Genomic DNA, 27,328 nt, shown 5'->3' on the forward strand with positions numbered 1-27,328 from the left:
TTTGGGGTTATGGGACCTGGGTGGGATTACTGTCAGTGCAGGCTCGATGGGCTGAATGGCCTCTTCTGCATTGCAGGGACTCTATGATGTATCGAAAACACCTAATGGTTCTCGGGTCAGTTACCTCAGCAGCTTTGGCTTCCCTGATGCTTGTGTCAAAGTCTTCAATTGCTCTGTGGACATTCTTGTGATTCTCTAAATGACTGTCGATGCTTGGTAAATCAGAGCCCCACTCAGCACGATCAAGCTGCACCTGATATAAAACAAAACATAAATAATTTTAACCAACGCCCATCAAAGATCAACCTTACACCACCACACAAGACAGACCATCAGGGGCGCACTGACCCTTTGCTGGAGCAATCCCTTGCCCCACTGACCAATGCAGTAAGAAGTCTGACAACACCAGGTTTAAGTCCAACCGATTTATTTGACAGTAAACTCACAAGCTTTCGGGGTTTGCCCCTTCGTCAGGCAAAGGGAGAGTTCTGGCCTCAGACAGGGCATATAACAGCACAGACAGTTTACAGATTACTGATTAGAATGCGAGTCTTTACACCAGTGTAAAGACTCGCGTTCTAATCAGTAATCTGTAAACTGTCTGTGCTGTTATATGCCCTGTCTGAGGCCAGAACTCTCCCTTTGCCTGACGAAGGGGCAAACCCCGAAAGCTTGTGAGTTCACTATCAAATAAATCGGTTGGACTTAAACCTGGCGTTGTCAGACTTCTTAGTGTGATTACCCCAGTCCAACGCCAGCATCTCCACATCATGACCACTGACCAATCACAGAGGCAGTACGGTGTGAGATAAACGAAGGTGGTTGAGCACTGTTTGGTAAGACACGGTATTGGGAGGTTCACGAGAATGATCCCGGGGGTGAAAAGCTCGACGTACGAGGGGCACTTGAGGACTCTGGGTCTGTACCCGATGGAGTTTAGAAGGACGTGGGAGGATCTCATTGAAACTTACAGAATACTGAAAGGCCTGGATAGAGTGGACGTGGGGCAGATGTTCCCATTAGTCGGAGAGACTGGGATCCGTGGGCACAGCCTCAGAGTAAAGGAATGACCCTTTGGAACTGAGACGAGGAGGAATTTCTTCAGCCAGAGCCTGGTCAATCTGGCTGGTGGAATACATTACACAGAAGGCAGTGGAGGACAGGTCATTGAGTGTATTTAAGACAGAGATAGATCGCTTCCTGATTATTAACAGGATCAAAGGTTACAGGGAAACGGCAGGAGAATGGGGTTGAGAAACTTATCAAATGGTAAAACATTCCATTTATTTTTCTAAGGGCTGGATCAGGTGAGAAAACTAACGTGCAGCTCGCCAGCAGCTCAGCCAGCTTTTCTCTCCATATTTTCCAGCGCTGAGTAAAGTGCTCAAGGGCGCCCCGATCTTATAAACTAAAACAAAAAAAAAAATCCCCGCTCCCCTGCCCCAAAGAAACGGAGAACCCCTCTCTGTGCACACACGCCAACCCCCAGCCCTGCCCTCAACCCCGGGGTCCCCAGGGAACAGCCCTTCCCCACACAGGCAATCTCCCATATGGACCTTCCCAACTGAAGCCCTCCCACCAAAGGAATCCGCACCTCATTCCATTTCCCACACAAGGTGAACCGCCCACGTGCACCTCCCCAACCGAAGCCTTCTGCCAAAGGGATCTGCACCTCCTCCCCCCCACCTCCACATAAGGTTCCCTTTGCCTGATTCACGATGCTCAACAAAGGTTGCAAACCTCATCAGCTTAACGTAAACTCCTAATGTGGGAAGTCCTTACAGTGGGGAAGCCCCCCTCATTAAATGTATTTAAATGAGGTTCCACTCACTACGACACTGACAGGCAGTGGGCAAAATCCAAAAAGGCGATCTCATCAGTGAGATTCCGGTTTTCCAGCTCTCATGGGATTTTTGCAATCGCAGTTAGCCCGGGCACAAAATCCTTCCCCATAATTACAATTCCTGCTGTCTCGATAAAGAAAAAGGTTCTAGCTCTCTGAAGCCAGGCTGAAAAAGAGCTACACAGACAGGCTGGAACACATTTGCTCCCTGTTGAAATACAATTCCATCTGCTTGGAAGATATGGTGCCAGGCAGGAATCTGGTGGGAACATTCACTTGATAATGTTGAAGCGGATCAAGTAACGTTCATTCAACAGTGGATTCCAGGCTCTCTCGTGTGCGAAATCTGATGCAACATTTACAGCCAAACTGTTTTCCAATTCAAATAAGAAAAACCGTGGTGAAAATTTTCATCATTATCAGATTAAACTGGCATGATCCTCGTATTACAAAAGTAAAAAACTACAAATGCCATAAAAATTTCAGATCACGTGCCAACCGACTCAAGGACAACTTCTGCTTTGTTGCTATCAGACCTTTGAATGGACCTATCTTATAGGTCTTTCTCTACACCCTCGCTTTGACTGTATTACCACATTCTGCACCCTCTCGTTTCCTTCTCCCCTTTGTTTTGCTTTTATTCATTTGTGGGACATGGGCATCGCTGGCTGGCCAGCATTTATTGCCCATCCCTAATTTCCCTTGAAGGGCAGGTGAGAGTCAACCACACTGCTGTGGCTCTGAAGTCATATAGCTATGGCCAGGCCAGGTAAGGTCAGCAGATTTCCTTCCCTAAGCCAGATGGGTTTTTTTTTGACAATCTGGTCATCAGTAGATTCTTAATTCCAGACATTTTTATTGGATTTAAATTCCACCATCTGCTGTGGTAGGATTTGAACCCAGGACCCCAGAACATTAGCTGAGTTTAATAGTTTAGTGATAACATCACTAGGCATTGTACATACATTCATGTACTCAATGAATGGTGTGTTTTGTCTGTACAGTTGCGCAAGAAACAATATATTTCACTGTGTCCTAACACGTGACAATAATAAATCAAATCAAAAGCAAAAATTAACATGGTGAGTAGAAAGGAAAACAGATATTGTTATTGCATTGCTTACCTGCACATCATCCACCCAATTTAACAAATCCTGCAAGAAGTTCATGTTGATTTCCTCCTCTGTCAGAGACGGGTCAATGATCTGCGATCTCACCAGTGGCTTTCTGATCTGCATGAGCTTCACCGTCATCATCTTGTCCGTGTCAATACAGGGGACAAAGCCTTGAATGAACCCGTGTGTCAGGACAGGCTTCAGGCCGGAGGACAGCGCCATTGACAAGCTGGGGGTGTGAACCGGGGTCAAACCGTGTGTCAGGCTTGGAGTCAAGCTCCGAGATAAACTGGAAGTCAGGGACGGTGTCAAGCTCTGGGAGAAGCCGGAGGAGAAGCTTTGATTCATGCTCTGATTTAAGCCCGCAATCATCAGCTGGGTCTGCTCTGTGGATAAGGAGCGTCCTTTACTGTACACTGATGAGTAATCAGACTTCAGTAATATCAGCTCATCACGGAGCTTGGTGACTCTGCAAAAAGAAAAGCACCTTGTATTCCCAATTATCACTTGGGGTTTCACTTTTCCAAGTAACTGCCTTTCAGAAACGTTAGGGTAACTTAAATGGTACGTTAAATATGATTTTCACAAAGGAACATAGCGATAACACACTTGTTCCAGCTCAGCAATTTCAGAGATGCTGGTTGTGGGAAGATGTTTCCCAATCCTTGCAACCACTGCCAGCATCAGTAAAAGTTTAAGATTATTTATTAGTATCACAAGTCGGCTTACATTCACACTAAAATGAAGTTACTGTGAAAATCCCCTAGTCGTCACGCTCCAGCACTTGTTCGCCATAAGCCAGGAAACTAAGGAGAACTCCATGGCTCATCTATAAAGTAGCACTGTGGCATCTTTTACAGCATAAGCCAAATCAGGTTCAGGATAAAAAATTCCTTGTATCGTAACCCAGCACATGTGCCTAAACATCCATCTCGGAAGTGCTCCTGAGTGACGTTACTCACTTCTATACCTGCCATTGACGAAACTTCTCTAGATGGAGCTGACAGCTTCCTGTGAATTTGTCTCCAGCCATCGTCTATTCAGTGTAGAATTCACAACAGAAACCACCATTCCATTATTATTTTTATTCAGTCATGGGAAATGGGGGTCACTGGCTGTCCAACATTTATTGTCCATCTCGAGTTGCCCTTATTCAGAGGGCGGTTGAAAGTCAACCACATTGCTGTGGCTTTGGAGTCACATGTAGACCACATCAGGTAGGGACGGCAGATTTCCTTCTCCAAAGGGCATTAGTGAACCAGATGTTTTTTTTCCAACAATTGACGATGGTTTCATGGTCATCAGTGGATTCTTAATTACTGATATTTTTTATTGAATTCAATTCAATAGAATTCAATAGAATTGAATTCATGCCATGGTGAGATCTGAACCCGGGTCCCCAGAACATGAGCTGAGTTTCTGGATTAATAGTCCAGCGATAATACCACTCAGCCATCGAAGTCTGTCATCCTGCTCCACACAAGCCTCCTCCCATTCTATTTACTTTATTTAACTCTATTCAAACATCCTTCCATTTCTTTCCACTTATACAACAATCCAGCGTTGCTCCAAATCCATCTGTACAGTAGGATGCATTGTCCTTTTGTTACTAAGCAACTCCTCTGAAACATACTCACGTAACATTTCCCTCCAAGTAAACGCCTTCCTTCTGTCAAACACAATATAACTCTCTCGACCTGTGACAATTTTTCACATTGCGGATTTACACCTACTAGAACTTGGAGTGAGCTTCATTGCAGAAAGCTTTGCAAAGCTCAGAAAGAATTCATTTGTTTTCTATTGAGGGAACTGATCTCGGCTCCAGCAGTGAGCAGCGTGCTACGTTTCGCCTCGGTACGCCTTGAATTTGAAATGGAGGGGGATCTGAAAGAGCTTCTACGTAGAACTCTGACAGTGCAGAGGGAGGCCATTTGGCCCATCGAATCCTCGCCAATTCTCCAAAAGACCATCATAACTGAGGCCCATCTACCCGCATCTTATTACTGTAACCCCACACATTTACCATGGCGAATCCACCTCACCGAGAATGAACTTGCTTTTCTATAATGCGTTTCAAAACCTCAGAGTACTTGTTAAAGTGCGGTGATTGTCGTGATTAGTAACAAGTTTGGTTAGTGCAATCAATGTGGCAGATTCTGGTGCACTACTTGTCTGAATTGAGATTGCTGGACAGAGTTGAGGAATTTTCCTGCCTTTTCCGCCACAGGGATCGTAGGCGGCAGGACATGGGCTATGCAAAGGTCCGTTGACCTCGGGCGGGATTTTCCTGCCTTGGGGCAAGTGCAGCCAGAAAATCCTACCCAAGGTTTCCTCCAAGAGCTCCATGTTCCTCCCACAGTCCAAAGGTGTGCAGGTTGGGTAGATGCACCTTAGTGTGCTAAGACATCTCGGTTAGGTGGTAACAAAGAAAAGAAGGGGAGAAAGCTTATCCAAAAAAAACATTGACACGAGAAGAAGAAAAGAATATACAGGCGAAACAAGAAGTTTCCATTTCATATTTTAATTGAGGTGAAGTTGTAGGGTCATTGTTGGGTGGCACAGTGGTTAGCACTCACAGCGCCAGGGACCTGGGTTCCATTCCCGGCTTGGGTCACTGTCTGTGCAGAGTCTGCACCTTCTCCCTGTTTCTGCATGGGTTTCCTCCCACAGTCTGAAAGACGTGCTGGTTAGGTGGATTGGCCGTGCTGAATTCTCCCTCAGTGTTGCCGAACAGACGCCGGAATGTGGCGACAAGGGGATTTTCACAACAACTTCAATGCAGTGTTAATTGTAATAATAAGAAATAGGAGCAGGAGTAGGCCATCTAGCCCCTCGAGCCTGCCCCGCCATTCAATAAGATCATGGCTGATCTGTTGTGGCTCAGTTCCACTTTCCCGCCCTCTCCCCATAACCCTCATCCCCTCTCTTATCAAGAACCCATCAACCCGCTTCTTAAAAATATTTAGCGAGGCAGCCTCCACCACTTCAACGGGCAGAGAATTCCAGAGATTCACCACCCTTTGAGTGAAGAAGTTCCTCCTCAACTCCATTCTAAACCGCCTCCCCTTTATCTTGAGGCTGTGCCCCCTAGTCCTACTGTCTGTCTTTTTTGAGCGGGAAGAGTCTCTCCACCTCTATCCTATCCATCCCATTCATCATCTTATACGTCTCAATGAGATCTCCCCTCATTCTTCTAAACTCTAACGAGTACAAGCCTAGTTTATTCAGCCTCTCCTCATAGCTCAATCCCCTCAACTCCGGTATCAGCCTAGTAAACCTCCTCTGCACTCCCTCCAGGGCCAAAATATCCTTGCGCAGGTGCGGCGCCCAAAACTGCACACAGTACTCCAGCTGCGGCCTCACCAATGCCCTATACAGCTGCAGCAAGACCTCCCTACTTTTATATTCAATCCCCCTCGCTATGAAGGCCAGCATCCCATTCGCCTTCCTGACCACCTGCTGCACCTGCAAGCTGGGTTTTTGCGACTCATGCACAAGGACCCCGAGGTCCCTCTGCACCGTCGCCTGCTGCAGTTTTTCGCCACGTAAGTAATAAGCCTACTCGCGACACTAATCAATCAATCAATAAACTTTTATTTTAGTGTTGCCCTCGAGCTCCAGGACCCTACCTCTGAACGAGTTGGTCTGCCTGATAATACTTCCCGTCGAATAGAATCTGGGCGTCCACGATCTGCTGACGGATGAGATTTTCCGATTCCAAAAGGTACCCTTCGACCTCCTGCTCATTCTGAGACTGCAGTCCCGATTCCAGCCGCTGCACATCCTGAAATAAGTTGGGAATGTTTTGAAAAGTAGGAACACGGTTATCTGCAGCAGGTCAGCACCTGAAACCTCAAAATAATTCAACCTCGATCGATCGCTCAGGACGTTACTTACGAGTTGGAGGGAATTTCGTGCTCGGAGCAGCTTATCTTCACATGCCACGCTATCACACTGGAGTCTGCAGGCGATTTGTTGCAGCTTTTCAAGTCTGGAGAGAGAAGTTTTTAAGAAAAGAGAAACAAATGAAAGTTAAAACTCAAAGAGGGCAGGGGCTATTTCAGTTGCGGGCTGTAAAGTGGAATGAATTATTTCAATCCAGCTGCACATTCATTTCTCTCAACTTTTACTTCTGGCGATTCCAACAGAAACCATCGAATCCCTGCTGGGCAAAAGGAGGCCATTTGGCCCACTGAGCCAACACCGACAACAATACCACCCACCCTGACACTAAGGAGCAATTTAGCACGACCAGTCAACCTAACTCGCACATCTTCGGAGTGTGGGAGGAAACCGGAGCACCCAGAGCAAACCCATGCAGACACAGTGACCCAAACTGGGAATCGAACCCGGGTTCCTGGCACTGTGAGGCAGTGGTGCTAACCACTGTGCCACCGTGCCACCCCACATGAAGAGAGGAATATAGAATGGTGGTTGGTGAGTGATCACCTGTTTTATACACAATTATCCATACAAAACGACCTCCTTAGATTTTAATAATGTTCTGTTATTCTGACTAAAACCCAGTTCACTGATACATTGATATGTTCTTTCCTTATTTCACGTAGGTGCTAAACTGCCCTCCTCTGCACTGTTACGACTGATTGAGGGTTTGATTGCTTTATATGACGTGGGAGTGCCCAACACAGGTGGAAAGGCCTGCAATTCCCACAATTAACTGTCTCAGCTTCGAATGCCGTGAAGTGGCACAAAAATAGACAGTGGTGAAACCTCCACTGCACGTACAAAGGCACATTGTTTCCCTCAACCTTTCAGTGCAAGGAGCTCACGCACTTCTTCGTTGCTAAGATTTCGGCCATCTGAGGTTGGCACGGTGGCACAGCTGCTAGCACTGCTGTTTCGCAGGGACCCAGCTGCAATTCCTGGCTGGGGGCACTGGCTGTGTGGAGTCTGCACGTTCTCCCCATGTCTGCGCGAGTTTCCTCCAGGTGCTCCGGTTTCCTCCCACAGTCAAAAGGTGTGCAGATAGGTGAATTGGACATGCAAAATTTATGTGGGATGAACGCATGGGGTTATGGGGATAGGGTCTGGGTGGGTTTGTGGTCAGTGCAGACTTCATGGGCCGAATAACCTCCTTCTGCACGGTAGGATTCTATGATTCTCTCTGAACCCATCTTGTCCAGAACACCACCTTCTCCCTCAACCCGATTCCCGCTAAACTGCTGACCATCGACCCGCCTCTCCTGGGCTCCGTGCTAGCTAACATTGTAAATGATTCTCAGGCTTGCCCCCTCGTCCCACCATGGTATCCAAAGAGCTCTTAGTAAAGTCAAAATTGACATCTGTGACAAAGGTAACCATCCTTCTCCATGTTTGACACGCCATCCTTCTCCATCACCTTTCCAATGTTGTCCAGCTAGGTGGAACTTCACTTGCCAGCTTCCATTCTTATCTATCCTGTCTTAGTCAGAGAATCGCTGACCATGGTTTCTCTCCACTCCTGGAGCTGTCCCCCCCAAGGGTCAATCCTCGGCTCCCTCAGATTTGGCACCTACGTGCTGCCCCTCAGTAACATCATCTGTAAACACAGTAACAATTCTCATATGTGCTGATGACTCCCTGCCCAGTCACACACCACCTCTCTCAATCTCGTAATGTCACTAAATTATAATGCCTCAGCTCTCCTGCTACTGAAATCCTCGCCTATGCCTTTGCAGTCTCAACTGCTTCAACACACGGCATCCTCTCTAAACTTGACAGCATCCAGAATGATGTTATTGCCCATGTCCTACTCACACTCACCCATTGCCACTGTGCCTACTGACATACAATGACTCCTGATGAAGGAACTCCTGGGTTCTAGACTGCTCATCCTTGTTTTCAAATCCCTCTAGGCCTTTTCCTTCTCAGTCTCTGTGATCTCCTCCAAGATGTCTACACACCTCTGATTCTGGCCTCCTAATCATCCCAAATTTAAATCACTCCGCCATTGGCAGCCATGCCTTCAGTTGCCTGAACCCCAAGCTTTGGGATTCTCTCTCTGAACCTCCTGCTTTTTACCCTCCTTTAAAGACACCCCGTGAGTAACCTCTCCAACCATCGTTTTCATCATCAGCCCCAATATCTCCTCATGTGGCTTTGGGGAACACTCCTGTGAGGTGCCTTGACATGTCTCACTATCTTCAAAGCCCCATGGAAATGCAATTTGCTGTTGTTAAGAATACAGCGATGGACTAAGTTTGGGCTCTTTATCCAGGACTTGCTTTGGGAAAAATAAGGCAGGACTGAACCTCAGGATAGATGCAAGTAAACAGAAGTCAAAGCAGGCAGCGATGATAATGGAAAGGCATGGTATCAGAGTGTGTGTTAGTTTGTGTTCGAGATGGTGGGAGTGTAAAAGAGGAAAGTACAGAATGGAATTCATAGAATCATCGCGCACTATAGTGAGGAAGGCCCTTCAGCCCATCACATCATGTCAATCAATGCATTTCTAAAGCTGTATTCAGCCATATGGACACCACAGATCCATTAAATTCCAAAGCCCAAGCATGTGTGGGTTAGGTGGATCAGCCATGCTAAATTACCCCTTAGTGTCAGAGGGAGTAACTAGGCTAAATATATGGAGTTATGGGTGGGATTGTAATCGGTGCAGACTCGATGGGCCGAATGGCCTCCTTCTGCACTGTAGGATTCTATGATTCTAAATTAATTTGGTAACATTATCTACTTAACTTGTGTACAACAAAGCAATCATAGATTGTTTAACGTTTTCTTAAAAGTTTTAAAGTGTACTCATTAGTGTCACAAGTCGGCTTACATTAACACAGCAATGAAGTTACTGGGAAAAGCCCCTAGATTTTCACAGTGCAAGGGAGACAGCGATTTAACCCAATGTGTTTGTGTCAGCTTTCAGACAGAGCTACTGAATTAGTCCCATTCCACCTCACTCTTTCCAAATAAACTAGCTCACTCACTATTAACGCTCAAATATTTATCCCGATGGCAAGTTTCCATTGAATCAATCAGTTTCAGACGGCTTGCTAGGTTTTGTGGTCTCGCTCGGCCCCAAAACCTAAAATAACGCTCGAGGTCAACAGATCTGTCCACTGTCTCTCCCCCCCACCGCGCCCCCCCCCCCCCCCCCCCCCCCACAACCTCGATTCCCGTGGTGGGCGGGGCAGTAAAATTCCAGCCAGCGCGTGTCGATAATCTACAGGTGGCACACTGCATAGGTGCACGCCTTGACAACGCAGAACTTACCTCGCGCCATCCATGTCACTGCTGGAGGATGACCAGGAGTTAACTAACGTCCTCCCTCCAGAGCTGCCGGGCGAGAAACTCCCGACGGAACTGGTGCCGCTGCTGTGACACGGGGAGGAAGGGTCGCTGAAGACAATCGCCTGCTCGTTGGCTTTCAACATGGCCAGCGGCCACCCCCCCACCACCAACCCCCCGCCACCGGGGGGGGCTGTCAAAGCCTCAACAGCCTCTTGTCGGCAACACAGCGGAACAGCAGAAGCAGCCTCTCTGCGGGTCTGCTGCTGCCTCGCACTGAGCTATGCTCACTGCAGTACAAGTACGAGCGAGACACCTCACCTGCAGACTCAATCAGGCCTTAATAGTCTGATTAAGCAACCAGGAATGTTGCTGCCGGGCACGCATACTCGTTGTGTCATTTCGTCCATTATTAATAAATCTGGGACACTCCTTTTCACCGCCCTACCCATATCAAAAACCACCAAACAAGGTGTTCCAGTTCACTCAAAACCTCTCCAGGTTCTCTTTCAGGTGATGAAAAGAAGACAACGATTTTACCATCACTCCGCTTAACCCTTCCCAAGCACGTCCATAAAATCTTTCTAAAAACTACAAGTGGTTAGCACCGCTGCCTCTCAGCGCCAGGGACCCGGGTTCGATTCCCGGCGTGGGGTCACTGCCTGGGCAGAGTCTGCGTGTTCTCCCCGTGTCTGCGTGGGTTTCCTCCCACAGTCCAAAGGGTTAGGCGGATTGGCCATGCTTAATTGCCCCTTAGCGTCAGGGGGACTAGCTAGGGCAAATGTGTGGGGATAGGGCCTGGGTGGGATTGTGGTCGGTGCAGACTCGATGGGCTGAATGGTCTCCTTCTGCAATGCAGGATTCTATGATAAACTCAAATAGCTTAACTGTGAAAAACACTGCGCAATTGTCACTACTCTGAATCTCATTCCACATGAAAAGATTCCGTTGTTCAGCATTTGCACTGCCTCTTCATTTTAATAGCTTTCTTGTTATACTGGTAACAGAAATTTTTTGCTTGCTGTTATTGTGCACCTTATAAGATCATAAGAAATGGGAGCAGGAGTAGGCCATCCAGCCCTTCGAGCCTGCCCCCGCCATTCAATAAGATCATGGCTGATCTGTCGTGGCTCAGTTCCACATTCCTGCCCTCTCCCCATAACCCTTAATCCCCTCTCTTATCAAAAACCCATCAACCCGCTTCTTAAAAATATTTAGCGAGGCAGCCTCCACCACTTCAACGGGCAGAGAATTCCAGAGATTCACCACCCTTTGAGTCAAGAAGTTCCTCCTCAACTCCGTTCTAAACCGACCCCCCTTTATCTTGAGGCTGTGCCCCCTAGTCCTACTGTCCTTTCTGAGCGGGAAGAGTCTCTCCACCTCTATCCTATCCATCCCATTCATCATCTTATATGTCTCAATTCTATGTATGAATATCTTGCACGCTTCGTTAAACAACAAAGGAAGGAACCATTCTCAGCTCAAAGTGGTTGAGTCAGCATCACCCTGCCAGGGCATTATTTTATGAGTTTATTATTAGATTAAAAGATCTATTTTTATTGAGAGTGAATCAGGATGGATCATTGTTCACAAGTAGGGACCAGTTCTCCAATGTCTCACACAAACAGTCTATCATCATGTGCCAAGTCGACACGGTGAGGGGCAGTTCACAACAGAAGGCATTGAAGCGCGAGACATGGTTCTGGCTCTCATCCTCTCTCTGCTCACGCGCTCAACGTTCAGACCTTTCCACACTCACATTCTTCAAAAGATTCAGCGTCCAAAACAGGGACGTTGTCTGGTTTTGCCATTCCTTCAGTTCGGTGGCAATCGCAGTGTACCTACACGACTCAACAGTCTGACATCAGCTAACTTGTAACACCCAATGAGCCAGACTGTTGACTCTTGGGTCTCTCCAGGTCAGTACAACACAAGGTTGCCCATTTGGGTTAGCGTTGCTGCCTCACAGCGTCAGGGACCAGGGTTCGGCTCCTGGCTTGGGTCACCGTCTGTGTGGAGTTTGCACATTCTCCCCATGTCTGCGCGAGTTTCCTCCGGTTTCCTCCCACAGTCCATGAGGCATGAAATTTGGTGCACCGGCCGTGCTAAATTCTCCCTCAGTGTACCCAAACAGGTGCCAGAGTGTGGCAACTGGAGGATTTTCACCGTAAACTTTGTTGCAATGTTAATGTCAGCCTACTTGTGACACTAATAAATAAACTTAAAAACTTCACCCACTGGCTCTTCAACATATTGCAAAAATAGTCTAACTTTTGATGCAGCACTTAACAACAGGCGGAGAGAATAATGGGCATCAGGCCATAGCAGCACTTCCACCTCACTCCAGAGACTCCAGCCGATGAGTCAAGCTGACACTCCCAGAGGTTCTGTTTTTTTTAGATGAGACATTCAGTCAAGCCATTTAGCTCGTACTTTATTGGTGCTTTGGAACATCCTAAAAAGCTGTGAAAGGGGCTATCTAAATGCACGTCTTTCTTGCTTCTAAAAGAATCTCGGCCCCGAGCCCTCACATCTGAGGAGCTGAGCTAGTTAATTCAGAACAATTCGATTCACTGCAACAATTACTATCCACTTGCTGATGCTATTTTCACTTGCAATTTTCTGCACAAAGGCAGCCTTCTGTGTGAAACTTTTCACTGGGATTTTCAGCTTACTCTACTCTGTAATTTATGAACTTGAATTTCCAACTTGCATTTGTGTTCCTGGCTTCAGTCCAAAATGAGAACAAACCCTTCTTCACTGTTTGATGAGGTCATTAATGTTGAAAAGAGATGCAAGAACAGCATCGAGGGTGAGGTACTTAACAGTAGCAAACAAGAATTTCTGTTACAAATGCACCAAGACCGCTACAAAGATGAACGTGGGCAGCACGGTGGCACAGTGGTTAGCACTGCTGCCTCACAGCGCCAGGGACCCGGGTTCGATGCTCGGCTTGGGTCACTGTCTGTGCGGAGTTTGCACATTCTCTGCGTGGGTTTCCTCCCACAGTCTGAAAGACGTGCTGGTTAGGGTGCATTGGCCGTGGTAAATTCTCCCTCAGTGTACCCAAACAGGCGCCAGAGTGTGGCGACTAGGGGATTTTCACAATAACTTCATTGCAGTGTTAACGTCAGCCAACTTGGGACACTACTGATTAAAAAAAAGGCAGAATATTCCGGAAATAAAGTCACTTCCACGTGGAAGGCATTTACTTGATCAGGGCAGAGACAATTTTGTCATAAAGTTAGCTTAACCGAAAAGCTATTAACAATTCAAGTTCCACTTGAAAGATTTAGACCAAAATTTTAATGTCCCGCCCACCACGGGAATCGCAGTGGGCGAGGGGTGGACATTAGAAAGGTCTCTTCACCTCTGGTGGGATTTTACGGTTTTGGGATGAGCAAAGCTGTAAAATCCCGCCCTTCATCTGTATTTCACCACAACCGTTTGGTAGACACATAATTTCTTAGAAGCATTAATGAATCACAAGATGGAACATTGAAGGAGAAATGGTGCGTGATTTTTCAGAAGGGTGGCATGGTGGAACAGTGGTTAGCGCTGCTGCCTCAGAGCGTCAGGAACCCAGTTCGATTCCCGGCTTGGGTAACTATCTATGCGGAGTCTGCATGTTCTCACCGTGTCTGCATGTGTTTCCTCCGGGTGCTCCAGCCCCTTCCCACAATCCAAAAATGTCCAGGTTAGGTAGAATTGGTAATGCTAAATTGACCGTAGTGTCAGGGGATTAGCAGGATAAATGTGTGGGGTTATGGGGATAGGACCTGGGTGAGATTTTGGCCGGTACAGACTCAATCGGCCAAATGGCCTCCTTCTGCACTAAAGGGATTCTATTCTAAGAACTATCTTGTGCAGTCTTAAATTAAAACCTCACTATCCACTACCTACGATCCAGTTGCTGTTGTTGCCATTGCGTTGGAGGTGATACAGTGAGGGTTCACCAGATTGGTTCCTGGGATGAGAGAGCTGTCCTATTGCTGAGTGAATGAGACTCCTATTTTCTGGAGTTTAGAAGAATGACAGGTGGTCTCATTGCAACAAACTAGATTCTGGAGGGGTTTGACAAGGTAGACGCTGAGAGGTTGTTTCAGTTGGTCAGATAATCTAAAACACAAGGGCACAGTGTCAGGATAAGGGGCTGATCACTTAGGACTGAGATGAGGAGAAGTTACTTCACTCCAAGGGTCATGACCCTTCGGAATTCTCTACTCCACAGGGATTTGTAGCATTGTTGAATACATTGAAGGTTGGGATAGACAGATTTCTTGGAGCATCAAGAGATCCAGGAAGTGGACAGGAAAGCCCAAGATCAGCAATCACCGTATTGGATGGGGGAGCAGGCTCGATAGGCCGTGTCAGATCTTCCAGCTCCTAACTGTGTTCTTGTGACCAGCCCAAACATTAAGGCTGAACGCCAAGAGGTGAGGAATACATCTATTCTAAAGGTGCTTAAGCATTCTGAATCGCACAACTTACTAAGCACAAAGTGACAAAAAGCCCACCGGAGCCTTTATTTTCTCAGAAGACGACGGAAATTTGGCATGTCTGCGACAACTCTCATCAACTTTGACCACCATATCTGGATATGTCACAGCTTGGTATGGCTCCTGCTCTGACTAAGACTGCAAGAAACTACAAAGGGTTGTGAACAAAGCTCAGTCCATCACGCAAACCAGTCTCTCAACCACTGAATCCATCTACTGCCTCAGAAAAGCAGCCAGCATAATCAAGGACCCCACACACCCTGGACATACTCTCTTTCACCTTCTTCCATTAGTAAATGATCTGAGGTCACGTACCCAATTGACTCAAGAACAGCTTCTTCCCTGCTGCCATCAGACTTTTGAATACACCTACCTTATATTAAGTTGATCTTTCTCTAAACCCTAGCTTTGACTGTAACGCTACATTCTACACCCTCTCCTTTCCCTCTCTCTGAACGGTATGCTTTGTATAGCGCGCAAAAAACAATACTTTTCACTGTATCCCAATACATGTGACAATAATATATCAAATCGAAAATCACAGAACACCCACAGTTAAATGATCCCAGCACAGGCACAAGTTTCAGGTGTGACTGAAAGCCAGGGACAGAAATCTGATTTAGTTAATAAGCCGTGCCCAATGACACCCAAAGCAAAAAATCATTGCATTGAATCAAAATTAACTCTAGTCTTCACCAACCTTTCCACTTCCGGTCGTAAACTCTTCTCTCTTTCTAACATTGCGATGATTAACTTTCCCCACTCCTTCTCTACGTCATTTGGATGGTAGCCTTGAGGGAGCTTAATGCGACCAAATTCGATCCACATCTAGAAAACAGTATTGGTCAAGGATGAAATAAACACAGATCTTTCATTTTCTGAACAACTCTGGAGAACAGGTCAAATCTGCGGATGTGACACTACACGGCACCATGGAGGGAGCGGAGTACGCACTCAGCCTGCTCACTTCACTAACAGGAAGCAAAGAACTTATTCAAAAGGGAGGCACAAACTCTGGGAAATACGGAAGAAGATAGTATTGAGAGTGAGGAAGGAAGAAGAAGAAGAACAGCGTCTGTTCGTCTCAGTAACAAGTAGATATGGAGACTGTCCAACGAACAAAGGGGAAAGGAAAACCGTGTGAGGATTATAAAAACTATCATATTAGATGGAAATTACAGATGGAAAGAGGATGGAGGTGATAGTGGAGGGGATGTGAGGGAGGAGAACTGTCGGTGGCACGGTGGTTAGCACTGCTACCTCACAGCGCCAGGGACCAGCTTCGATTCCCAGCTCGGGTCACTGCCCGTGCAGAGTTTGCACATTCTCCTCCTGTCTGGGCTTCTTCCGGGTACTCCGGTTTCCTCCCACAGTCCGAAAGATGCGCTGGTTAGGTGCGTTAGCCATGCTAAATTCCCCCTTCAGACACCCCGCTAGGAGACCTTCATAGTAACTTCATTGTGTTATTTACTTAAGCCTACTTGTGATACTAATTAATAAACTTTTAACTTAATTCCTTGTGCTTCTTTTCAGAAATCAAAGTGTGACTTCTTTTGAGAGAGTGTGCCACCAAGAGTTAACAGGTAACAAATATTATCAAAAAGCAATCAAAGGATATACTCCATATTCAATAGGCAGAACAAAGGGATAAAGATCCATTCAGAAAATATCAAGGCACATGATTCTGAAAGGGGACCTGAACAATTGTGCAGGTTGGAGACTGAATGTCTTTTCACAGTTTGCTTTCTCTGGCTCCCCTCTGTGAAGTCATTATTTTCAAATTTCTGTCTTAATTATGTTACTATGGTGATAGAAAGTGTTTGGAGCACCAACACGCAAAAGGCAAATGCCAACAAACAACTGAGGATATTTTCCTGGGTCAAAATCATGGAATTCCTGCCCCCAATCCCACCGGTCCTGTTCATGAGCAGGAGCTGTGGGTGTAGCTACACCACTGCAGTGCTTCAAGGCAATGGCTCACCACCATCTCCTCAAGGGCAACAAATGTTGGCCTTGCCATCGGTCTCCACATCCTAGGAATGAATTTTAAAAAGGTTCCCCCTCTCCTTTGGCTCATCAAACTACAAAGCAGCAAACAAACTGATGGATCTCCAGTCCATGGAATTATTTTCTTCTGCTCCAAATAATGGCATTCTCACGAGCTTTTGGAGCACCGCTCCTTCATCAGGTGAGTCCATCCGATGAAGAAGCAGCGCTCTGAAAGCTCATGATTCCAAATAAACCTGGTGGGCTTTAACCTGGTGTTCTGAGACCTCTTACTACATTTAAGTTGGACTTACAACACTTAAAACAGGTCAACGAGTCTATGCTGATGTTTATGCCCCACAGGAGCCTCTCAACATCCTAACTTATCAAATGCTATTAACAATAACATTTCCTCACTCACTTCCTCACATGTTTACTGAGCTTCTCTTCAATGTATCTATGCTATTCATCTAAGTGACACCTAATAAGTAGTTGCTTTTTTTTTTAACCACTCTCTGGGTGAAGGATATTTTTTAAAAATTCCTCAACACATTAGTGACGGTCTTTTGAAAAAAAATGTTTTTTATATGTTTGTCCATGGGACGTGGGCATTACTGGCTGGGTCAGCATTTATTGCCCATCTCTAATTGCCCTTGCGAGGACGGTTAAGAGTCAACCCATTGCTAGGGATTTGGAGTCACATATAGGCCAGACCAGATAAGGACAGCAAAATTTCATTCCCAAAAGTTGTTATGGCAATCGATTCATGGTCATTCTCTCGATTCCACATTGCTACTGAATTCAAATTTCACCGTCTGCCGTGGTGGGATTTGAACCCAGGTGCTCAGAGCATTATCCGATGTCTTTAAATAACTAACTAGCCAATGACATTACCGCTATGCCACTGCCTCCCCATATCCCACCACAAGTGGAAATATTTTCTCGATACCTACCCATCAAAGCCTTAAATAGCTCTGAAAAGCCACCCATCAGCCTTCTCTTTACCAGAGAAATTACCCAAGTCTGTTCAATCTTTCCATAATACATACAATCTGTTTCAATTCAGCAACAGGTTTGACCGAGAATTTCCAGTTAGAAAGGTGCTGAAAGTAGATCTGAATAGAACCATCGAATTAAAGTATTATGCAAGAGTTCTCCAGGGAAGGGAGAAACATAGCCCTATCAAAGTGATTTTAAATTACAGCATCTCCCCCCTCACCCCCTGCCACACACAATGAGTTGGAAATTTTCATTCCTTTTTCTATATTGCAGAGCTAGCTAGAAGAGTTTGGTAGGTAACTCAACTGAGGCACACTTACCTCCAGCAGTTTATACAGCTGCTTTATTTTAGTTTTGTCCTTCTCTTTCGGTGGGATCTCTGTGTCTTTGAACTGCATGTACTGGTTATAAAGTGCCTAGGGAGGTTAACAATTGACAAGTCAGAAGTTATCCAGTCACTTCCACGGCCGAATTTCAGACAGATTGTCAAGAGTGCTCGGACATCAGGAAATTTGGCATGTCAGCTACGACTCTCACCAATGTTTACAGATGCACCATAGAAAGCATTCTTTCTGGTTTTTAATCACAGCTTGGGATGGCACCTGCTCCACCCACGACCCCAAGAAACTACGAAGGATCATGAATGTAGCTCAATCCATCACACAAACCAGCCTTCCATCCAATGACTGCTGCTTCAGAAAAGCAGCCAGCATAAATCAACGACCCCACGCACCCAGGACATTCTCTCTTCCGTCGGGAAAAAGATATAGAAGTCTGAAATTACATACCAACTGACTCAAGAACAGCTTTTTCCCTGCTGCCATCAAACCTATGCATGGACCTACCTTCTAATAAGCTGATCTTTCTCTACACCCTAGCTATGTCTGTAACACTACATTCTACACCCTCTCCTTTCCTCTCCCCTATGTACTCTAAGAACGGAATGCTTTGTCTGTATAGCACGCAAAAAACAATACTTTTCACGGTATGCCAATACATGTGACAATAATAAATCAAATGAAATTATAAGACCCTTGTCAGGCCCCACTTGGAGTACTGTGCGCAGTTCTGGTCGCCTCACTGCAAGGAGGATGTGGAAGCTATTGAGAGGGTGCAGAGGAGATTTACAAGGATGTTGCCTGGATTGGGAGGCATGACTTATGAAGATAGAAGAGACCTAGCTCCCTCAACCTCCCTAGAGAGGTGAAGATTGAGAGGCGACCTGATAGAGGTTTATAAAGTGTTGAGAGGTATAGATAGGGTGGATTCTCAGAGGCTATTTCCCAGGGCTGAAATGGTCGCTACGAGAGGACACAGGTTTAAGGTGCTGGGGAGCAGGTACAGAAGAGATGTCAGGGGTAAATTTTTCACTCAGAGAGTGGTGAGTGAGTGGAATCGGCTGCCGTTGGTGATGGTAGAGGCGAACTCACTGGGGTCTTTTCAGAGACTTCTGGATAAGTACATGGGATTTAATGAGATTGAGAGTTATAGATAGGCCTGGTAGGAATGGATATGATCGGTGCAACTTGTAGGCCGAAGGGCCTGTTTGCGCTGTAGTGTTCTATATGTTTGTGTGGCCTATCTTTGGAGTGAGTATAGTCTGACTTCAGTCATCACTTCAAACTGTTTATTAACACTATGCACACAATAAGCGTACATTCTGCAACACTCTTCTTTCCTTCTCTATGAACGGTATGTTTTGGCTGTAAAGCGTGCAAGAAACAATACACTGCGACAATAATAAATCAAAAATAATCAAGTCAGATCATTCCATACCCCCAGCAACCACAGCATTTGTTTTCTTTTTAGGATACAGGGTCCTTGCATTCTGTGACACCTTACCTTAAGTTCTGCAGGATTGTTCGAATAACTCCGATCAGACATCACTGTCACGTGATGCTTGATCCATTGGATGAGGTAGTTCACCATGTTCTGGTATTCGATCCACTTGACATCAACATCCTAGTGGAAGTCCAAACAAATTTGAACAAGGTCATTCCAATTCCAGAACCAGTTAGGTCCTTCTCAAAAGCAAAATCAACTTGGACTTTCAGGGTGAAATGGATCATTATTATTGAGTAAGAATGTTTCAATGTCTTACATTTGCGTTGATGCCTTCAGCGCCTTCTGGGACTTTGGGAAAGACATCATACAGTGACGATACATATGTAATCACAGACTTCTCATCAGGGGATGAAACATTAATATCTAAGGAAAGAGTAAGCATTGTTTCACTGGAGCATCAATGTATGATTTAAGGTTAAATTTATTTATTAGTGTCACAAGCCGTCTTACATTAACATCGCAATGAAGTTACTGTGAAAATCTCCTCGTCGCCACACTCCGGTGCCTGTTCAGGTACACAGAGGGAGAATTGAGCATGGCCAAAGCACCTCCTACCTGTGGGAGGAAACCGGAGCACCTGGAGGAAACCCACACAGACACAGGGAGAATGTGCAGACTCCACACAGACAGTGAGTCAAGCTGGGAACTGAACCCAGGTCCCTGGCACTGTGAAGCAGCAGTGTTCGCCACTGTGCCACCCCATGCAGAAATATTTGGAGCACTTATCACATTGCTTCTGGTCACATCACAGATCACATCAAGAAATGGATATGCAACTTAATCCAATTGAGGAACATTGTTTATTTTTCTTCAAGTCTCAAGATGAACAGGAGATTGCATTATTAAACAGGCAGCAAGTTTACCTTCTGGGTCCAATAGCCGAGTGACACCAAGCTTTTCAGCCACACCAAAGGCTTGTTCCAAATTGCTCACGTTACTCTGTACGGCTACTTGACTCATATCTACCAGGTCCGGCCTGTAATTCAAATGGAGACAAAAGATGGTGGGTAAAGAGCTTTAAGGAAACAGCTTTCTCATAGTTAACTGTACAGATCAACAATGTGGATGGAATCTATGCTATCCGGTCTGGGTGCTGCATCTCAGGAAGGTTACACTGAGGGTGGTTGTAGAGAACTGTTTTTAAACTGGAGGTCTGTGACCAGCAGTGTGCCTCAGAGATCAGTGCTGGGTCCACTGTTATTTGTCATTTATATTAATGATTTAGATGAGAATATAGGAGGCCTGGTTAGTAAGTTTGCAGATGACACCAAGGTTGGTAGCATAGTGGTCAGTGAAGAAAGTTATCTCCAATTGCAACGGGATCTTGATCAATTGGGCCAGTGGGCTGATGGAGTTTAATTTAGACAAATGCGAGGTGATGCATTTTGGTAGATTGAACCAGGGCAGGACTTACTCAGTTAACGGTAGGATGTTGGGGAGAGTTACAGAACAAAGAGATCCAGGGGTACATGTTCATAGCTCCTTGAAAGTGGAGTCACAGGTGGACAGTGTGGTGAAGAAGGCATTCGGCATGCTTGGTTTCATTGGTCAGAACAGTGAATACAGGAGTGGGATGTCTTGAAGTTGTACAAGACATTGGTGAGACCACACTTGGAATACTGTGTGCAATTCTGATCACCTTATTATAAAAAGGATATTATTAAACTAGAAAGAGTGCAGAAAAGATTTATTAGGGTGCTACTTTTTCCTCTGGAGTGTAGGAGGCTGAAGGGTGATCTTAGAGGTCTATAAAATAATGAGGGGCACAGATCAGCTAGAGTGTCAATATCTTTCCCCAAAGGTAGGGGAGTCTAAAACTAGACTCCATGACTCACACTACACAACTGATGGTAGGTGCGACCAAAACAGGTTGCTCGGAATTCCCAGCAATACACCTAGTCATTTGTCACATTGTGAAGCAGTCAATCTCACTATAATGCTGGCTTTTTCAGGAGGGTTTCCAATCTCCACGTTGAAGATCCCACCTTGGAATTCTCTCCAGCGGTTTCAACAATGACTCATCGTGCATTTCCGGGCCTCAATCCCACCTTTGGAAATAATTTTCCTACGGGATATCCATGTTTCACCTTGCAGGCACAATTTCAGATCTTTGGCTGCGTCAAGCAGAACACCGCTGCTTCCAACAGACTGCAGCACGGATTCACCAACCTTTGGCTGCCTTTTAAAGACCTTCAGGACATCTCTCATGCCCAAGTCACTTGAATTTTGCTTCTGGCAGCTCTTTCTTGAAGTTGGGGGGGGTGGATTCTTTTTCTGCCCGCCAACGGAATCGTAGCAGGCGGGGGTTGGACAGACCACGGAAAGGCTCGCTGACCTTCCTGTTTTGGGGCAAGTGCGGCCGGAAGATCCCACTCTACGTCTCTGCTTCTTTCTTTTAATTCAAAATAACTCGACCTACTTTTGTGCCCTATCTTTTATCCTTTGCCCGGGACCCCCTTTTGAGACCTCCCCCGGCCCCGCCATTCCTTGCACACTAACTTGAAAATGGCACTCCAGCTAAAGTCACTTGACCTTTTTTTTTGTGCCATCCTTTTTTCTGTGCACATGGCCTATCTTCGAACTGGTGTGAATGAAAATAACCAAATTCCACACGCGGGGCCAGTAGTGCGTGAGAGGGAGGCCCGAGGTTCATTCGGAACTGGTGTTCGCAAACTCTAAACTTCAAACTACAGCAAGTGTTACACCTTACCGCAATGGGACAAAGAAAGCTTCGCCACAGTGAAGGATTCTTTACAATGGCTTTGCACTTACTTTGCAAGGACATAATATCATAAACCTCCAAATTTCAAACTCATAAGTATTGGACTTCCCCACGCAATGGCATTGAAGTTTATGGAATCAAATGAGTAGGTTGGATTGAGATACTGTTCAGCCATGACAGCCCTAAGGGACGAAAGGGGAGGCGATAGCCTAATGGTATTATCGCCGGACTATTAACCCAGAAACTCAGCTAATGTTCTGGGGGACCCGGGTTCGAATCCCTCCACGGTAGATGTTGGAATTTGAATTCAATAAAAAATATCTGGGTACCTGCCGATACCCATGAAACAATTGTCGGGAAAAGCCATCTGGTTCACTCATGTACTTGAGGGAAGGAAATCTGTCATCCTGGTCTGGGCTTACATTTGACTCCAGAGCTACAGCAACGCGGTTGACTTTCAACCGCCCTCTGAAATGACCTTGCCGAAGGCAACTCGGGATGGGCAATAAATGCTGGCCAGCCAGCACGACCCACGTCCCATGAATTAGTTAAAATAAAAAATCAAAAACAGAAAATGCTGGAAAAACTCAGCAGGTCTGACAGCATCTGTGGAGAGAGAATAAAGCCAACGTTTTTGAGTCAGGGTGACCCTGCATCAGGGCTCAAGGGATTGACTGCCAAGTCTTGTTCAATGTTACTCTGACTACACTCAAAATACAGCAGGCTACACACGTATTAAAATGTGTGTAAAGAGACTAGAGGAACAATGAAGAGGCAAGACAGACAGGGTGAGTGCAGCTGCCGTGACAACCATGAAAGCTTCAATTAGAACTGTCAGTATAGCGTTTGAATAGAAAGTAAATGGGAGCCAGTTTGTACTCAGCAATATCACATAAACAGCAAGGAGATAATTGACCACTTATTTTGATTTAGGGATGTTGACTGAAGGGTAAACTTTGGCCAGGACACTGCAGAGAATGCTCTCTCTCTCTCTTTCAAAAGGGCGGCACAGTGGCTAGCACTGCTGCCTCGCAGCACCAGGGACCCGGGTTCAATTCCAGCCTTGGGTCACTGTCTGTGCAGAGTTTGCATGTTCCCCAGTGCGTGCGTGGGTTTCCTCCCAGTCTGAAAGACGTGCTGGTTAGGTGCACTGGCCGTGCTAAATTCTCCCTCAGTGTTACCCGAACAGGCGCCGGAGTGTGGCAACTAGGGGATTTTCACAGTAGCTTCATTGCAGTGTTAATGCAAGCCTACTTGTGACACTAATAAATAAACGTTTAAACGGTTTTTTTTTTAAGAGGTGTATAAAATTATGAAGGGTATAGATAGAGTGAACAAGTGGGAAGCTTTTTCCCAGGTCGGAGGTGACATACACGAGGGGCCACGGGCTCAAGGTGAGGGGGGCGAGGTTTAACTCAGATATCAGAGGGACGTTTTTTTTTACACAGAGGGGGGTGGGGGCCTGGAATGCGCTGCCAAGCAGGGTGGTGGAGGCAGACACACTGGGATCGTTTAAGACTTATCTGGATAGTCACATGAGCAGACTGGGAATGGAGGGATACAGAAGAATGGTCTAGTTGGATCAATGAGCAGTGCAGGCTTGGAGGGCCGAAGGGCCTGTTTCCTGTGCTGTATTATTCTTTGTTCCAGGGAATAAAGGCCTAATCTATTAAAAAAAAACTCATTATAGTCTAGCCATTATGGCTAGCTTATCGAACTGAGGTGGACAGAAGGGTCCGAGATTTAAGATTTTGAATGGGGCGGGGAGAGAGAGAGAGAGCAGCAGCACTTCAGGGAGTGCAAAACTGGGAGAATCAGCCAAGATAGTTTGAATCTTAAGAGAGGGATTTGAACTCCCAGTATTCTGATTAGATAAAGAGTGCAAGTGAGTGAGTCATGCTCCGCACCAGATGTTAACACCTTTCCTGCTTGCTGCAATTTCAAACAAGTGCTGTGGATAAATCAAGGTAATGATTTTAGAAAGCACAGATAGGACCTGGCTTGTTGTACAACAGAAAGACTCTCAATATTTGCTCAGAATTTACTGTCTTGTGGAGCAAACAGATTACTCAATTCTTCTCCCTCGTTTGTATAAAGGACCAATGCTAATGTAACCCAGATGTACTTTGTGTCGCACTTCAGTCAACATTTTCTTAAATCTCCCTTTCATCGCTTCACGGCCTCCTTGAAACATCTGCCGTTTAGAAATCTCTCAAAGTCTTTCAGCAAGTTGTTTAACTTGGCAATGAGTGAAAGAAGAAAGCAATTAAAATAGATATTACCCTGCGCTCAACACCAAAGAGAAAGAGAATGCGAGAGAATGCAGGAGAGCATGCGACAGTGGGAGAGAATGAGTACAAGATGGGCAACACAGTAGCACAGTGGTTAGCACTGCTGCCTCACTGTGCCAGAGACCCAGGTTCAATTTTGACCACAGGTAACAGTCTATGAGGAGTTTGCACATTCTCCCCGTGTCTACTTGGGTTTCCTCCACACTCCAAAGATATGCAATTTAGGTGCATTGGCCATGCTAAATGGCACCTTGGAGTTCCAAGATGTGTAGGTTAAAGGGATTAGCAGGGTAAATACATTGTGTTCTGGGAATAGGGACTGCAGGGGATTCTCTGTTGGAGAGTCGTACAGACTCCATGGGCCGAATGGCCGCCTTCTGTTTCTTAGGAATTCTATTCTAAGGTGGTACAATAATAACACAGAGAGAGAGGGAGGGAGAGGGAGGGAGAGGGAGGGAGAGGGAGGGAGAGGGAGGGAGAGGGAGGGAGAGGGAGGGAGAGGGAGGGAGAGGGAGGGAGAGGGAGAGAAGGAGACAAGAGGGGGAGGTTTGACAGTAGAAGAGAGAGCAAGCAAAACGATGCAACATTGGGAGAGAGCAAGAACAAGCACGTGCTAAATGGGAGGGGGAGAGATGGTGTGAGAGTGGGAGGGAGTGAGAGGGTGTGGCACAGGGAGAGAGAGAGTGTGCAAGACGATGTGACAGGAGGAGAGACAGAGCAAGCGCATGAGTGTGCAACTATGGGAGGGTGCGAGTGGGAGGGCGTGAGAGGGTGCGGCAGCAGTGGGGGGGGAGCGAGAGAGACAGAGAGCAATCAAGTTGATGCAACAGTGGGGTAGAGAGAAAGAGACAGAAAATAAGAAGGGACAGAGAGGAAGGAAGTACAATGGTTGGGAGGGAAGGAGTGACAGTGGAGGGTGGGGAAGAGGGAGTGTGGAGCAATGGGCAGGGGGAAGGGAGGTGAGCGAGAGAGAGAGAGAGAGAGAGAGAGAGAGAGAGAGAGAGAGAGCAAAAAGGGGAGAGAGAGAGAGAGAGAGAGAGAGAGTGTGTAAAAAGGGAGAGAGAGAGAGAGAGAGAGAGTGTAAAAAGGGGAGAGAGAGAGAGTGTGTAAAAAGGGGAGAGAGAGAGAGAGAGGGAGTAAAAAGGGGAGAGAGAGAGAGAGAGAGAGAGAGAGTGTAAAAAGGGGAGAGAGAGAGTGTAAAAAGGGAGAGAGAGAGAGAGAGTGTGTAAAAAGGGGAGAGAGAGAGAGAGTGTAAAAAGGGGAGAGAGAGAGAGAGAGAGAGAGAGAGAGTAAAAAGGGAGAGAGAGAGAGAGTGTAAAAAGGGGAGAGAGAGAGAGAGGGTGTAAAAAGGGGAGAGAGAGAGAGAGAGAGAGAGAGTGTAAAAAGGGGAGAGAGAGAGAGAGAGAGAGTGTAAAAAGGGGAGAGAGAGAGAGTGTAAAAAGGGGAGAGAGAGAGAGTGTAAAAAGGGGAGAGAGAGAGTGTAAAAAGGGGAGAGAGAGAGAGAGTGTAAAAAGGGGAGAGAGAGAGAGAGTGTAAAAAGGGGAGAGAGAGAGAGTGTAAAAAGGGGAGAGAGAGAGAGTGTAAAAAGGGGAGAGAGAGAGTGTAAAAAGGGGAGAGAGAGAGAGAGAGAGTAAAAAGGGAAGAGAGAGAGAGAGAGAGTGTAAAAAGGGGAGAGAGAGAGAGAGTAAAAAGGGGAGAGAGAGAGAGAGAGAGAGTGTAAAAAGGGGAGAGAGAGAGAGTGTAAAAAGGGGAGAGAGAGAGAGAGAGTGTAAAAAGGGGAGAGAGAGAGAGAGAGAGTGTAAAAAGGGGAGAGAGAGAGAGAGAGAGAGAGTAAAAAGGGGAGAGAGAGAGAGAGAGTGTGTAAAAAGGGGAGAGAGAGAGAGAGAGTGTAAAAAGGGGAGAGAGAGAGAGAGTAAAAAGGGGAGAGAGAGAGAGAGAGAGAGTGTAAAAAGGGGAGAGAGAGAGAGTGTAAAAAGGGGAGAGAGAGAGAGAGTGTAAAAAGGGGAGAGAGAGAGAGAGAGTGTAAAAAGGGGAGAGAGAGAGAGAGAGAGTAAAAAGGGGAGAGAGAGAGAGAGAGAGTGTAAAAAGGGGAGAGAGAGAGAGAGTGTAAAAAGGGGAGAGAGAGAGAGAGTAAAAAGGGGAGAGAGAGAGAGAGAGAGTGTAAAAAGGGGAGAGAGAGAGAGTGTAAAAAGGGGAGAGAGAGAGAGAGTGTAAAAAGGGGAGAGAGAGAGAGAGAGTGTAAAAAGGGAGAGAGAGAGAGAGAGAGAGTAAAAAGGGGAGAGAGAGAGAGAGAGTGTAAAAAGGGGAGAGAGAGAAAAGGGGAGAGAGAGAGAGAGAGAGAGTGTAAAAAGGGGAGAGAGAGAGAGAGAGTGTAAAAAGGGGAGAGAGAGAGAGAGTGTAAAAAGGGGAGAGAGAGAGAGAGAGAGTAAAAAGGGGAGAGAGAGAGAGAGAGAGAGAGAGAGAGAGTGTAAAAAGGGGAGAGAGAGAGTGTAAAAAGGGGAGAGAGAGAGAGAGAGAGTGTAAAAAGGGGAGAGAGAGAGAGAGAGTGTAAAAAGGGGAGAGAGAGAGAGAGAGAGAGAGTAAAAAGGGGAGAGAGAGAGAGAGAGTGTAAAAAGGGGAGAGAGAGAGAGAGAGTGTAAAAAGGGGAGAGAGAGAGAGAGAGAGAGTGTGTAAAAAGGGGAGAGAGAGAGAGAGTGTAAAAAGGGGAGAGAGAGAGAGAGAGAGAGTGTAAAAGGGAGAGAGAGAGAGTGTAAAAAGGGGAGAGAGAGAGAGTGTAAAAGGGAGAGAGAGAG

General features: G+C 46.2%; 1 protein-coding gene across 4 annotated transcripts in view; it reads right to left on the reverse strand.

Annotated features, from left to right (window-relative positions):
• The window catches only part of dst (dystonin), a 614,201-nt gene that overhangs the window by 328,491 nt on the left and 258,382 nt on the right, over positions 1–27,328 (reverse strand). For 3 of the 4 annotated variants that reach the window (XM_080191940.1, XM_080191941.1, XM_080191942.1), the window contains 9 exons: positions 20,387–20,499; positions 19,780–19,886; positions 19,521–19,640; positions 17,999–18,094; positions 15,394–15,521; positions 6,856–6,949; positions 6,588–6,742; positions 2,968–3,427; positions 125–253 (listed from right to left, as the gene is read on the reverse strand). In XM_080191940.1, coding sequence (XP_080048066.1) covers positions 125–253; positions 2,968–3,427; positions 6,588–6,742; positions 6,856–6,949; positions 15,394–15,521; positions 17,999–18,094; positions 19,521–19,640; positions 19,780–19,886; positions 20,387–20,499 — 1,402 coding nt within the window. Of the gene's footprint in view, positions 1–124; positions 254–2,967; positions 3,428–6,587; positions 6,743–6,855; positions 6,950–10,179; positions 10,357–15,393; positions 15,522–17,998; positions 18,095–19,520; positions 19,641–19,779; positions 19,887–20,386; positions 20,500–27,328 lie in introns of those variants that run through there. The other variant, XM_080191943.1, reaches the window with a different exon arrangement.

This window comes from Carcharhinus amblyrhynchos, chromosome 7, assembly GCF_965287045.1.
Source record: "Carcharhinus amblyrhynchos chromosome 7, sCarAmb.v2.hapA, whole genome shotgun sequence".
Taxonomy (NCBI): Eukaryota; Metazoa; Chordata; class Chondrichthyes; order Carcharhiniformes; family Carcharhinidae; genus Carcharhinus; species Carcharhinus amblyrhynchos.